The 14,928-nt window shown below is 43.8% G+C and overlaps 1 protein-coding gene across 1 annotated transcript; it reads left to right on the top strand.

The window, feature by feature from the left end:
• The first annotated feature begins 926 nt into the window (after positions 1 to 926).
• On the top strand, positions 927 to 14,334 carry LOC149288383 (RWD domain-containing protein 3-like). Its single transcript, XM_089491803.1, has 4 exons — positions 927 to 1,011; positions 11,773 to 12,257; positions 14,025 to 14,140; positions 14,223 to 14,334. The coding sequence occupies exons 1-4, from the start codon at positions 927 to 929 to the stop codon at positions 14,332 to 14,334; spliced, it is 798 nt and encodes a 265-aa protein (XP_089347929.1).
• The last annotated feature ends 594 nt before the right edge of the window (positions 14,335 to 14,928 follow it).

Here is a 14,928-nt window from a genome sequence, read left to right as displayed (position 1 = left end):
CTTCTGCGTTATCCAGCTCTCCTGGATCGCTCCCAATTAGAAGAATGGGGAGATGCTGTCTCTGCGGGTGCGTTGTAGTTCTACCCTTTTGCGGAAGTACTCAGGGACACAGATTAATTCAGACAGATTTGTGGAGAAAGCGCCGAGCGTTGCGCAGAGGCTGTGCACTTTTGTGGAAGAGCTCCCGGAGGCCAGCTTAACAAAGCAGATCAAGAAAGAAAACATAATAGACATAAGAACAAGAAGCGGACACAGAATCGGTTGGCGAAGAAGGTAGGGAGAGTGAGAGAGAGAGAGTGTGTGAATGAAAAAAAAACAACATAATGCAAATTCGGAACTCTGCTTTGTTTTGTTGGGGTCCCTCCTTGTTTTTGGTCATTCATACAATTAACAAAATTGGCAAATTTTGCTAAAGTGTAAATTTGTAAGAATCTAAACACACGCCCGCTACATGCAGTGCCCGCGTTAAATTGCTTGGAATAATGAAATTATTGTGTACTCAAAATCATTAAATTCCACACCTTAAAAACTATCATTTTGTCACAAAACCTACATTAGATCTGTTTAGATACATTACCCCCTTTAGAAAAAAAGGCTGCATAAAGTATTCTGTGAAAACTTTAATATGCATTCTTCTAAAACAACCAAGAAATGGCTCCCATTGAAATAATTGGAAGCGGTTCTGTGGTTTTTCTAGCGCTCTAAGTAGAATGCGGTTTGTTTCCCAGAACAAATCTGGTGCTGCATCGCCACCTAGCGGCCACTAAAGAGCATATAGTTACAACGGTTTCCGATGGCTGACACTGCCACCTAGTGGTCGTATTTTGTAGTGCGGTTTTTAAAGGAGGAGGCGGAAAAGGAAGTGGGGTAATCGGAAACGTGTAAGAAAACCGGGCAGATGCCGCGGGTGCCTTAGCAGACCTGGCATGTCTGAGATAGCTCTGGAGGAGATCTCTGCCCTGTCTGCCATTTACTGTGGGGAAGGGGAATTTGAAGTCCTCTCACTTTCAGGTGAACGATGTTGTATTATATGCATAAGAGTCATTGTTATTCTACTGCTCTCAGCTCTAACTCACAGCATCATCAGCCAGAAAAATGAACGGCTGGTCTCACAAAATATGCCTCCTGCAGTTTGTTAGCAAACAGGTTTCCCGTCCAAAGCGTTATGATTTTAGTGTGCTGCTGGGTTTGTGTCACCATTAAAATTTATTTAGCTCCCCAAACCACAGTGTTACAGAGTTTTCATATATTTCTCTTTATATAAATAGAATATGGAATGCAAATCCTTACCTTTAGCTAAAATGTACTTGAGTTATTTTTTGGTAATGCATGATACACATACAGTATCATCCAAGTCAAGTTCGGTAGTTTGGTGCTTGAAACCAGGTGCTATAGACTTTGGGGCTTATTCACTAAATGTAGAGTTGGCCAGAGATTTGTGGTTTTCGCTCCCTCACTTTGCTTTTCATTAAGAAGGGGCATCACGGTCAGCTTTCACCAGCAAGAAGAACGGAGCTGCCCCTGTATAATATATTTAATGGGCGTTGACAGAGAAGAAATGTCACCGGTATAACTATTTATTATACAGGGCCAGCCAAGCTTTTCCTGCACCAGAAGCATATTGAGGACAGCCCTTTATAATGTATAGAGAAATTAAGCACCCCTACTGCTATATCTAAATGGTATTTACCATTGCCAGTGTATGGATCAAATAAATGCACTAGCATTACAAGTGACATAACAAACACCATGACATTAACAGCACTTTAGCACCAAGATGTCTGGGGCGGGGACAGAGGAGTGAGACTTGGGGTCTCCCATGCCCCACAGGGGATACGGGGCCCTATGTTATACCCCTGTACCCGACAATTCTATTAGCTGCCGTGGGAAGTAACATCTGGTTATTTACCATTAACTGGGTTAGATTTCAGCATCATACCGCATGTCATACTGGGAGCAGATGGCTTCTCCAAACTGATGTTTAGAAAGTGTGTTCTTCAGGGCATCGGTTATCGGGTACAGTCTTTAAAAATACATTTCGCCATTAAGTGTCGCTGTGTTTTTTTCCGCTTAACTGCAAAACGAAACTAATGTTGCAGGTTTCATTCTATATAAAGCCAGGGCCTTGTTTCCTCCGTATAATACCAGGATGGAGCTGGAAAGGGGGCAGGGGTGCAATTTCCCCATGAGCTCCTGGGATTTATTATTAATCTAAATATTTGTTGCATTTCCAAATAAACCATTTGGGTGATTACATAGCAACTAATTCAGTTTCAATCTATGAGCCAACCCAAAAATTTACCAGCCAGCTTGTTTTTTTGTTCCCCAATCATCCCCAATTTATTTTCATAAATTGCCCTTTAGTCTCCATTTAAAGATGTTTATTGGGGTAATACCACATTTTTTTCAGTGTCGCACCACTGAACCGTACCGTGGTTAACCCCTTTATGACAAAGGGTAGTTTACACCATAAAGGCTGAAGCTTGTATGTTTAACCATTATTCCTCTTTTTGTGTTTTAGTGTAACAATGAATAAAAATGCCAGTGCTTCTCCCGTTATAGAGTAGTTTGTGTACCTGTAACATCATATACTCGTACACATTAACACTATATGCTGACATACACACCAGGGGCGTAACTAGACGCCTCAGGGCCCGGGTGCGAGAATCTGTTAAGGGCCCCCCCACCCCCTCACCCCCCCCCAAAAAAAACATGAGTTTTACCCAACAATTTTTTTTCAACAAATTCAACAAATTCAATTTACATATTGAATCATATCTGTAAAAAAATCAAAGAAAAAGGGGCGCATGTACAAAGGGCATAATCCAGGGGTGTCCAAGTTTTTTCTGCAGTGGGCCACTTCATCAGAATTGCGGGCCGCACTCATTTTTCACTGTGACAAAAAATATGGCCTTTAATAAAATATGCAGATTAAAATAAAGTAAAATGACACAAAACCTTTACTCTTCCTCTCACTGATTTCTGGGCCTTGAAAGTTTTGCGACTACAAATTCAGGATTCCCTAGATTTATTCTAGGGATGAACTAAAATGAAAATTCTGGACCAAAACATTCAGGGTTCACTTAGCCAAAACCGAAAATGACCCCCACCTTTAAAAATAATAATAAAAACTCACATGTTTAATAAAAGTAGGTAACACACAATTGGACAAAATTAGCAATATGACTTGGCATGATAGGAGTGTGATTGCTAACAGCAATCACACTCCTATCATACCCAGGCAACCAGTAAATGCTGGTACCTAGGCATGATGGGACTGTGCTCGCTGTGATTGCTGTTGGCAATCACACTCCTATCATGCCAAGTCAGCCAGTACATGCTGGTACAGGGTGGCTGTAAGTGATGTGCAGACCCCATACTGCTGGCAGCATCACTACACAAGGGGGGCAGCTAGCTAGGTTTCAGCATGTACTGGCTGACTTGGCATGATAGGAGTGTGATTTCTAACAGTGGTCACAGTCCCATCACGCCTAGGTTCCAGCACTTACACATCCATCCAGTAAATGCTGGAACCTAGGCATGATGGGACTGTGATTGCTGTTAGCAATCACACTCCTATCATGCCAAGTCAGCCAATACACGCTGGTACAGGGTGGCTGTAAGTGATGTGCAGACCCCATACTGCTGGCAGCATCAATACACAAGGGGGGCAGCTAGCCAGGTTTCAGCATGTACTGGCTGACTTGGCATGATAGGAGTGTGATTGCTAACAGCAATCACAGTCCCATCATGCCTAGGTTCCAGCACTTACACATCCATCCAGTAAATGCTGGAACCTAGGCATTATGGGACTGTGATTGCTGTTAGCAATCACACTCCTATCATGCCAAGTCAGCCAGTAGGTTCCAGCACTTACACCCTCATTCAAACACCCTCGACACCCCCTTACCTGCACTGCAGCTCCTCGATGCCGCTCACTTCAGCAGGGGGCGCGGCTTCCCTCTGCCTTCTCTGCTAAAGCACAAAGGAAGTAGGATGTCACGTGAACTCCGCTTCCTCTGTGCAGTCCAGAAGACCCTCCCACAAGTAAGTAGCAGGGCTTGAGGTGCGGCTCGCGTAAGATCGGTTGCCCTGGCTGCCGATTTTACGCGGGCCGCACCTCGAGGTCTCGCGGGCCGCATTTGGCCCGCGGGCCGCATGTTGGACGCCCCTGCCTTATTAAAAAAGAAACAGAAAAAAAAGATTTCGGGCGGCCCCTTGGCTTGGGCCCCCCTGCCGCCGGGGCCCGGTCGCAGCCGCGGCCCCTGCGACCCCGGTAGTTCCGCCACTGATACACACTCATGCTAATGCCATACACAACGCCATATACACTAAGCTCTCCTTGCAGGTGAAATGTGTTGGGGATGGTGCATCATAATGACTAGCTGATTATTGTCACCTCGCTATTTAGTGAATAAATCCATTTGCCTACAAATGTAAACTTTCAAGTGTGGCTGAAAACTTGGACTTTGTAAACTTTTCTCTAAGTTTCTATATTTACAAAATCATGTACTCTTTACATTAAAGCGCGCCGACATATGCACTTTAGTAAGTATGTAAGCTAAACAGTCCCTTTAAATTTGATTGGGGGATTCTGCAGAATCTAGAGGGTCTAATGAGACCCCTATGCGCATGTGCAGGAAGTTCAGTGGGAACACTTTCCTGTCACTGATTGGCCATTTCAAGCAGCTGACCAGCATCTCTAAATGTTGGACCACAGAGGTTAATAGGTTTAACAAATTCATATTAAAGTTCTTACAAAGCATTCTTTGTTGAATTTCCATTTAATGTTTTATATTCTTTTTGTTTCAGAAGCAAAACTTTGCTAACAATCATTAGTGAATTCCTAATATAAATAAATATGCATTGTGAACCTCATGTTGTTTGTTAGCGACAATAGCATAAATTCATTTTCTTGATATATTTGTTTTTTTTCCCCCTCCAAATTTACATTTTCGCCATGCATGCAGTTTATGCTAATCCTTCAGAGGATTCCATACTGAATATGCTTAACAAATATGCTGATAACGCTACATTAACAAAAAATGGCATCAAACTTTTATGAGGCCTGTCTTTATTAGAACAATAAATGTCAGCAGAATGATAATTCACTTGGTTTTCTCAAATGCCTTTATTATGCCGGAGAACAGAAGTTATGCATGAGATTTGTACAAAAAGTATCATTGAGTCGTAAGAAAGTCATAACATGACCTTTGGATCATTATCAGACAGAACATACTAGAGTATATCATGAAACAATGTTTTCTTTGTTTTGGTATCTGTCACTGAGTTAATGAAAATGTAGGGAAAATATAATGTTTTTAAACATGACATCCCCAAAAGGGAGGAGCCACAGGTACAGCCTCTCCCCCATTCCACCAATCAGGAGACAGGGTGTGCTGGAGGCTCCATCCTTTTGCGGAAGTGCACTGGGAGGCTAGGTTCCGTTGTGCGCAGAGAATCGGACGAAGAAAGAAGACTTTTTGGAGCAGCGGACGAAGAAAGAAGAACAGGATCCAAGAGAAAAAACTGTGCTGCACAGCACAGAGATAGGGACACTGAAGCAGTCGGTGGGTGTTAAAGCGACTTTGCGTGTTTGTATGTATGTGTGTTAGTTAAAGGGGCCTTGAAGAAATACTAGACCCAGGCTCTACTAACCCTAGGCTTGCCCCTTTCTCATAAGGTGTGCTTATGGGAGGATCCTAAGGCTGATGATAGGAGCAATGGGTTGCATAGAGGGATCAACATGGATCAGTTTGATGGGAGGGGGATAGGTGCCCAGGTGTTAAGCATGTACTGGACCCCAACATTTCTGATGGAGACCCTGCCCTTGAACGTATTCTTGCAAAGGCTTCTCCAGTACTGTATTTCTTAATGGTCAGTGTACTTCATGGTCAGGGAGATACTACTCTCCTATTCCTAATGGGGATCTGTTTGTAATAATTAAGCATTTTGTTTATACTTCCCCAAAGACTGCAATATTACTGAATCTTTTTTAATAAAGAAAGAAGATTAGGAATTCTGCACTAGGTAGTGGCAACGTTTTTTTTTTTTTTTTGTGTCTTGAGGTGTCACGAACCGAGGACACAGGTTGATAAGGAGCCCAGGTGCAGGGGATACGAGGGGCTCTGTCTGTACCCCACGGTGATTTATGGTCTGGGGTTGTTACAGACAGGCGCAGGAATAAACCACAGACAACAGATCTGGATCAAGAGTTGTATTGAATGAGGTGGTACAACAATGTATATAAAGAGTCACGCGACTTGGCAGGAAGCCCACTTGCGGGGCACACGGCAGATAAGCCCACTTGCGGGGCACACGGCAGATAAGCCCACTTGCGGGGCACACGGCAGATAAGCCCACTTGCGGGGCACACGGCAGATAAGCCCACTTGCGGGGCACACGGCAGATAAGCCCACTTGCGGGGCACATGACTTGAAGCCCTCTTCCGGGGCACACGGCAGGTTGCCCACTTGCAGGGCACACGGCAGGTTGCCCACTTGCAGGGCACTCAACCAGGGTCGTCCGCTAGTGGGCAGTCATCCTGGGAGTCGCGATGCAGGGCACTCCTCTTGGGAGTCCACTTAGTGGGGCGCAGGCCGCAACTCAGGAACACGGCAGGTACTGGAACAAGGCAGGTACTGGAACAAGGCACATGGCAGATAAGCCCACTTGCGGGGCACACGGCTTGTAGCCCTCTTCCAGGGCACTCGGCAGGTTGCCCACTTGCAGGGCACACAGCAGGTTGCCCACTTGCAGGGCACTCAACCAGGGTAGTCCGCTAGTGGGCAGTCATCCTGGGAGTCGCGATGCAGGGCACTCCTATTGGGAGTCCACTTAGTGGGGCGCTGGCCGCAACTCAGGAACACGGCAGGTACTGGAACAAGGCAGGTACTGGAACAAGGCACATGGCAGATAAGCCCACTTGCGGGGCACACGGCTTGTAGCCCTCTTCCAGGGCACTCGGCAGGTTGCCCACTTGCAGGGCACACGGCAGGTTGCCCACTTGCAGGGCACTCAACCAGGGTAGTCCGCTAGTGGGCAGTCATCCTGGGAGTCGCGATGCAGGGCACTCCTATTGGGAGTCCACTTAGTGGGGCGCAGGCCGCAACTCAGGAACACGGCAGGTACTGGAACACGGCAGGTACTGGAACAAGGCAGGTACTGGAACAAGGCAGGTACTGGAACAAGGCAGGTACTGGAACAAGGCAGGTACTGGAACAAGGCAGGTACTGGAACAAGGCAGGTACTGGAACAAGGCAGGTACTGGAACAAGGCAGGTACTGGAACAAGGCAGGTACTGGAACAAGGCAGGTACTGGAACAAGGCAGGTACTGGAACAAGGCAGGAACCAAACAGGTAGTCCTCCAACTTCAATGTCAAGGCCCAGACTGCAGGGCTGGGCAGGTTTATCAAGGCTGACTTGATCAGGTAAGCCACTGCAGCTGGACCTGATAATCAGTCTGAGATGTCCTGATTGGCTAGGGCGGCCACTAGTGGCAGGAAACGTGAAATGAAAATGGAAAGTTTGAACAAGTCCAGCTAGCGCATGGTGAAACGTGACATACCCCCACTGCAAGGAGCAGCCTCCGGATGCTTGCGGACCTGTGGTCTCTTTGTGTCTGGGTCTTCGTGTTCACCACCGATTCCCGTGCTGCAGGTATCCCCGCGAACTCCTTGTGTTGGCCTTGACATTCTGTCACGAACCGAGGACACAGGTTGATAAGGAGCCCAGGTGCAGGGGATACGAGGGGCTCTGTCTGTACCCCACGATGATTTATGGTCTGGGGTTGTTACAGACAGGCGCAGGAATAAACCACAGACAACAGATCTGGATCAAGAGTTGTATTGAATGAGGTGGTACAACAATATATATAAAGAGTCACGCGACTTGGCAGGAAGCCCACTTGCGGGGCACACGGCAGATAAGCCCACTTGCGGGGCACACGGCAGATAAGCCCACTTGCGGGGCACACGGCAGATAAGCCCACTTGCGGGGCACACGGCAGATAAGCCCACTTGCGGGGCACACGGCAGATAAGCCCACTTGCGGGGCACACGGCAGATAAGCCCACTTGCGGGGCACACGGCAGATAAGCCCACTTGCGGGGCACACGGCAGATAAGCCCACTTGCGGGGCACACGGCAGATAAGCCCACTTGCGGGGCACATGACTTGAAGCCCTCTTCCGGGGCACACGGCAGGTTGCCCACTTGCAGGGCACACGGCAGGTTGCCCACTTGCAGGGCACTCAACCAGGGTCGTCCGCTAGTGGGCAGTCATCCTGGGAGTCGCGATGCAGGGCACTCCGCTTGGGAGTCCACTTAGTGGGGCGCAGGCCGCAACTCAGGAACACGGCAGGTAATGGAACAAGGCAGGTACTGGAACAAGGCAGGTACTGGAACAAGGCACATGGCAGATAAGCCCACTTGCGGGGCACACGGCTTGTAGCCCTCTTCCAGGGCACTCGGCAGGTTGCCCACTTGCAGGGCACACGGCAGGTTGCCCACTTGCAGGGCACTCAACCAGGGTAGTCCGCTAGTGGGCAGTCATCCTGGGAGTCGCGATGCAGGGCACTCCTATTGGGAGTCCACTTAGTGGGGCGCTGGCCGCAACTCAGGAACACGGCAGGTACTGGAACAAGGCAGGTACTGGAACAAGGCAGGTTCTGGAACAAGGCACATGGCAGATAAGCCCACTTGCGGGGCACACGGCTTGTAGCCCTCTTCCAGGGCACTCGGCAGGTTGCCCACTTGCAGGGCACTCGGCAGGTTGCCCACTTGCAGGGCACTCAACCACGGTAGTCCGCTAGTGGGCAGTCATCCTGGGAGTCGCGATGCAGGGCACTCCTATTGGGAGTCCACTTAGTGGGGCGCAGGCCGCAACTCAGGAACACGGCAGGTACTGGAACAAGGCAGGTACAGGAACAAGGCAGGTACAGGAACAAGGCAGGTACAGGAACAAGGCAGGTACAGGAACAAGGCAGGTACAGGAACAAGGCAGGTACAGGAACAAGGCAGGTACAGGAACAAGGCAGGTACAGGAACAAGGCAGGTACAGGAACAAGGCAGGTACAGGAACAAGGCAGGTACTGGAACAAGGCAGGTACTGGAACAAGGCAGGTACTGGAACAAGGCAGGTACTGGAACAAGGCAGGTACTGGAACAAGGCAGGTACTGGAACAAGGCAGGAACCAAACAGGTAGTCCTCCAACTTCAATGTCAAGGCCCAGACTGCAGGGCTGGGCAGGTTTATCAAGGCTGACTTGATCAGGTAAGCCACTGCAGCTGGACCTGATAATCAGTCTGAGATGTCCTGATTGGCTAGGGCGGCCACTAGTGGCAGGAAACGTGAAATGAAAATGGAAAGTTTGAACAAGTCCAGCTAGCGCATGGTGAAACGTGACATGAGGCTGTTTGGGAATAAAAAGAAGAAAATACTTTCGGAGTCTACCTAAGTGACTGAACGTCATCGACAAAGCAGTAGTAGTGCACTTAACCTGCTGTGTAAAGAACTTATATGTTCAGTGGAACAAAGTGATCAAAGGTCAGTGACTTGAAATTAAAGTGGGGACGGCAGTATGGCACATACCTTACTATGACAAAATAGCATTACTAGTCAGCAAAGAGCATCACAAATCAGTTGCACTAAGCTATTGTTATAACATGAAAGCATCTGACTTCTCTTACGGTTTGAAAACAGTTCCCCGCTTCTGTCTATTTGCTAGTGCGAGTTCAAGGTAAAATAAACTGAGACAGGAACAGTAGCATGCAGTCTTTCAATTTAAAACATACATTGTGTGCTTTATACGAAGAACGCGTCTCCCCACAGCCTGAAAGCTTTTACTAAGATCGGCAACCTGAATGTGTAGTAATTGTGATACAGTAAGGGAATGTATTGTCCATTGTAAAAACAAAAAACTATTATCTTTCTCCTGCTTAAAATGATTAAAAGTCAATTCTAGTTTTGTCATACGCTTTGAATGGATGGACTGTCAAGAGTGCTGCATACATTGTTAATGCTGTATAAACAAAAGATAATAATTACAAGGTCTTAAACATGTATTACTACTTAATCTAAGAATACCTGATTGCTGCGGTGGTTTGCTGTTCAATATTAACCTTGGTTTTATCCCCCCCCCCCGTTCTTCTGTATTATGACCAGGGCCAGATATTTGGACCTGCTAAGTTTCTTGCATTTCAATGATAATGCCCCCCTAGAGGTGACCCACAATTTGATCAAAGCCCATTATTTATTTTCTAATAAAGTTTCTGAGATTTACACCCCAAGCAGAATGTCTGCATTGATGAGTCCCTTGTTCTTTTCAACATAAAACCTCCTTTGCATTTACATTTTTTTTTATTACAACATGATTCAGAATGTAACTATTCAAAAATGTGAACAAATATAAAAAAAAATATTGAAATAGTAATACAAATACAGTACAACTTAAAAAGAAAATTATGAGCCCCGGTGACATCACTGACTTATTTAGGGGCCCTGCTAATCACAAGAGATCATGCTGCACTGCCTTCTGAGGAGGGGAGGATAGTCATGAGACAGATACTTTTTGTTGCCACCGACCCAAAAGTAGTTTAAAAAATTAAGATAGTATAGCGTGTAAGGGAACATTTTGGCCCTACATTAAAGACCTATGCACTGGCATACATTAAAGACCTACGCATGGACATACATTAAAGACATATGGATGGACATATATTAAAAACATAAGCATAGACCTACATTAAAGACCTACGCATAGACTTACATTAAAGACCTACGCATAGACCTACGCATAGACCTACATTAAAGACCTATGCATTGGCATACATTAAAGACCTACTCAAGGACATACATTAAAGACATATGGATGGACATATATTAAAAACATAGGCATAGACCTACATTAAAGACCTACGAATAGACCTACATTAAAGACCTACGCATAGACTTACATTAAAGACCTACGCATAGACTTACATTAAAGACCTACGCATAGACCTACATTAAAGACCTACACATAGACCTACATTAAAGACCTACGCATAGACTTACATTAAAGACCTACGCATAGACTTACATTAAAGGCCTACGCATAGACTTACATTAAAGACCTACGCATAGACTTACATTAAAGACCTACGCATAGACCTACATTAAAGACCTACGCATTGGCATACATTAAAGACCTACGCATGTACATACATTAAAGACATATGGATGGACATATATTAAAGACCTACGCATAGACCTACATTAAAGCGCTACACATTGACATACATTAAAGCGCTACACATTGACATACATTAAAGCGCTACACATTGACATACATTAAAGACATAAGCATAGACCTACATTAAAGACATACTTTTACATACTCTATTTTTTAATGCTACGTCTTTCTAACACACATATAAACTAATACACCAGTTAATAAGAAGGAAGTCTTTGTCATGGGTATTATAGTAGCTTGTAAGTCCCAAAATGTATTTTTATATAGACTTATGCATGCACTCCCTTTGCATATCAACAAACCTATTTTGTCTGGATTGTATGTGTTGCATGAACCTCTTACACAATTCATTGTCCCTTTAATGCTTTATAACCACTGTTGACATTAAGTGGAAAAAGGGGTAGTATAGTAAGATTAATTACATGAGACGAATAGAATCTGCTATTTACAAATGTAGTTTTCCTTTTGATTTATGGCTGTTGGATCGCAGAATTGAAGCTAGTTGAAAAATAGCTTCCCTCTTTTTTTTGTTGTTGCAGAAAATGGAACAACAGTAATGATTCAGACCGGCGTACAAGAGGCAGCTGAATTGGAAACTCATCTACGGCTTGTATTTGACCTGCCAATTACGTATCCATCCTGCCTACCAAGTCTCTCTGTTAGCTCTGAGGAACTTAGCCGGGCTCATTGTAAAGTCTTAAGGGATAAAATACTGGATGAAGCGCAAAAGCATCTCTCGGAACCAATGATACATCATTTAGTTCTTTGGACACAACAGAATCTACACAATCTAATTGGGCAACCTAAGCCACCGATCTCGGATGAACTCCACCCTCGGTCTGAGGACACACTGACAGATGGAAGAATATGGACAACGCTTCTACATTTAGATCACATGAGAGCCAAGAACAAATATGTCAAAATTGTAGAGAAGTGGGTGACTGATTTGAAGTTGTGTGGGAGACTGATGTTCCTGGGCAAAATAATTCTGATCCTACTGCAAGGTGACAGAGATAGCATTAGGGTAGGTATGAAGGTTAACATAACCAGGCTAGATGGGCTGAATGGTTTGTCATTAAATTCTGTATTTTTATATAATAATATGACTAAATATGTCATTCTGCATAGATTCCCCTGACACAGAAAGGGTTAAAGTGTAGCTGTCACCTTTATAAAACCTTGCATGACTTAGTAGATCTGTTGAGCCCAAATGTTGTTCGCACGAGCTTTATAGCCTCTGTCCTTTGCTTGGGGACTATGTATAAAAGGCAGTCTTTCTCCTGTCACAAAGAAATCTTTGTGATGATTGGGCCATTCCATTAGTGACAAGTCCACTTTTTAAAACCTTGCATTTGAATTCATTTTTATACCCAAGATCATTTGGATATATATATTGTCTTAGTGGTTAACAATTATTTATTATTAAATCTCAACTATTAGGAAACACCTAAAGATAGAGAACAGCAGCTTTACAAGACCTCTTATGCCTTTCCCACTCACTATATTAACCTCTAGCATGTCTGCTGGGGGGCAACCGTTATGACCTCTAGTTAAATATGCTTCCATGTTGTTTTTTGTTGAATCCCTTTATGTAGTTAAATAGTCACATCCTCTACCTCTTTTCTTTATTCAAAGCTATACATGTTTTAATCACCCATATTTTATTATCTTACTGACAATATGTTTTCCACAATTGTTCTCTGCTGCCCATCCATAATTCCATAAGTTACGTTACTTTGAAGTGAGTCTGACCTTTTCCCATGACAACATTTTTAAGTCATTCACCTAGCGAGTTAAACAGCTTTGTGCTGTCATCTTCTATAAACGCTGATTGCTATAGAACCCTGACCGACGCAACTACTTTATTTGGCTGATCCCTGCCTCATTTGTTGGAACACATTCGCGGTAGTTTGAAATTACATATAAAATCAGTGTTCCTTAGATCTCAGCCATGATTTTTCATGTTTATTTGCTAAGGGTGGTTGTTAGTTAATGGACCTGAACTGATGTTAACTGCCATTGACTGGAATGGAATTTAAATGTTATATCAGGTGCATAAAATGGGACTCGGTCCTTGTTAGGTTCAAACTAGAAACTAGAACTGATCAAAATATAATTGTAGACGTGTTACAAACACAGAGTAAACCTTTTTAACCCAGTTTAATTGTTTTAGTGATATTTGACGTAAAGGTTAGGAAGTATTTTACCCAGACAGAAATAACTGCATGGCATGTGGGATAAATCCTCCTAAGATTGTTTTCCCAAGGTGGAGAGCAGCCTAACGGGGAGGAAAAAGCACGCAGCATCTGCAGGAAACAGTGTGTTCTCATTGATTTGAGGGATCTGCGCAAAGACGTATTTATAGAATGTGTACGTTGGTGGGTTATACAACTGAAGTGGATGCATAGTGGACCTTTTAAATATTCACAGGGTTTCTAATGATAGAAGTGAAGATTATTGGAAACAATTGCTTGGTTATTCTCCAATCTTTATTCTGGATCTGCTTAACAATAAATGGCCGTGTCAAATAAACGTAGCATTGCAGGACAATCAGTGCAGTAATGCTTATACATACAATTCAAAATGGCTAATAATTGTCTCTGATCCAAAAAATATATTGGAAAATACCAACAGTGACCTGTCGGCTGGGTCTTTAACCAGTCAGGTTTATTTTGTGGACGGTACAGTCCACCCTGGCAATGATGTAGAAAAATCCCATTTAAATCCCATACACAGCACATAGATGGGAACAAATCTTTTAGCTTTATCTTTTACATGATTACTCTTTTAGGATTATCTGGTACTTCAGAAGACCTGTAAAGTAGATGTTGATTCGAGTGGTAAGAGGTGTAAAGAGAAAATGATCAGCGTTTTGTGTGAAACCATATTACCCTTGGGACATGTCAGGTATTGAACATTACTATTATTCTTATTTTATTTAGTTTTTTTTATCAGAAAATAAACATATCCTTTCCCTCCTGCCTTGCAGGTTTTCTACATTTGAAGTGAAAGAATATGGATCAATAAGTGATTTACAAACAGAATTTGAAACTGCAGGACTGGAGAAAATTTACAGTGAATATGTTCAAACTCTGTTTTAACCAACAGAAAATGGTTAAAACATAACTATTCTGATTCCTCTTCATGTGATGCAATGGGTTTTTCATTTTGCTTTTTAGAACAAAATAATAAAGGCGCAGCAACCCTGCATTCGCTGATCAATAATGTTTATTTACATGTAGGCATACAAAAAAAATACAGAAGCTGATTCCAGCCCCAACTTAAAAGGTTGAAGGTCTACTACCTCATTATTCATTCATGTTAAGTGCATTTTGGAGTCCATTTCTCATACACTCCAATGCATTTTACTGCATGCAAATCAGTGCAGGCATTCTTTTGGTTATTGGAGTTAGAAAAGTAAACTTGCTAGCATACATGCAATTGGCTGCTGCTTCTCCCATTAGCTTCAGTGAAAGCAAATAAACTGTATTGATCACCATATTTTGGATCTCTCGTGGATTTATTTGGTTTTGATACCGTAAATCAACTGTTTGAAGTAATTTAATTCTTTTTTTAGGCTCATTTTAGTTGGTTTTAAGGCTCCCATTGGAAATACAGTATGTTTTGATTTACTTTTCTTTGACATCCTCAACAGGAGACTACGTTTTACTATATAAACAAACACCTGTGAAATG

This window comes from Sceloporus occidentalis, unplaced genomic scaffold (genome assembly GCF_023333645.1).
Source record: "Sceloporus occidentalis isolate IW3139 unplaced genomic scaffold, rSceOcc1.0.p SCAF_51, whole genome shotgun sequence".
Taxonomy (NCBI): Eukaryota; Metazoa; Chordata; class Lepidosauria; order Squamata; family Phrynosomatidae; genus Sceloporus; species Sceloporus occidentalis.
The sequence above is the reverse complement of the archived record's forward strand: the minus strand, read 5'-3'. Positions and strand labels throughout refer to the sequence as shown.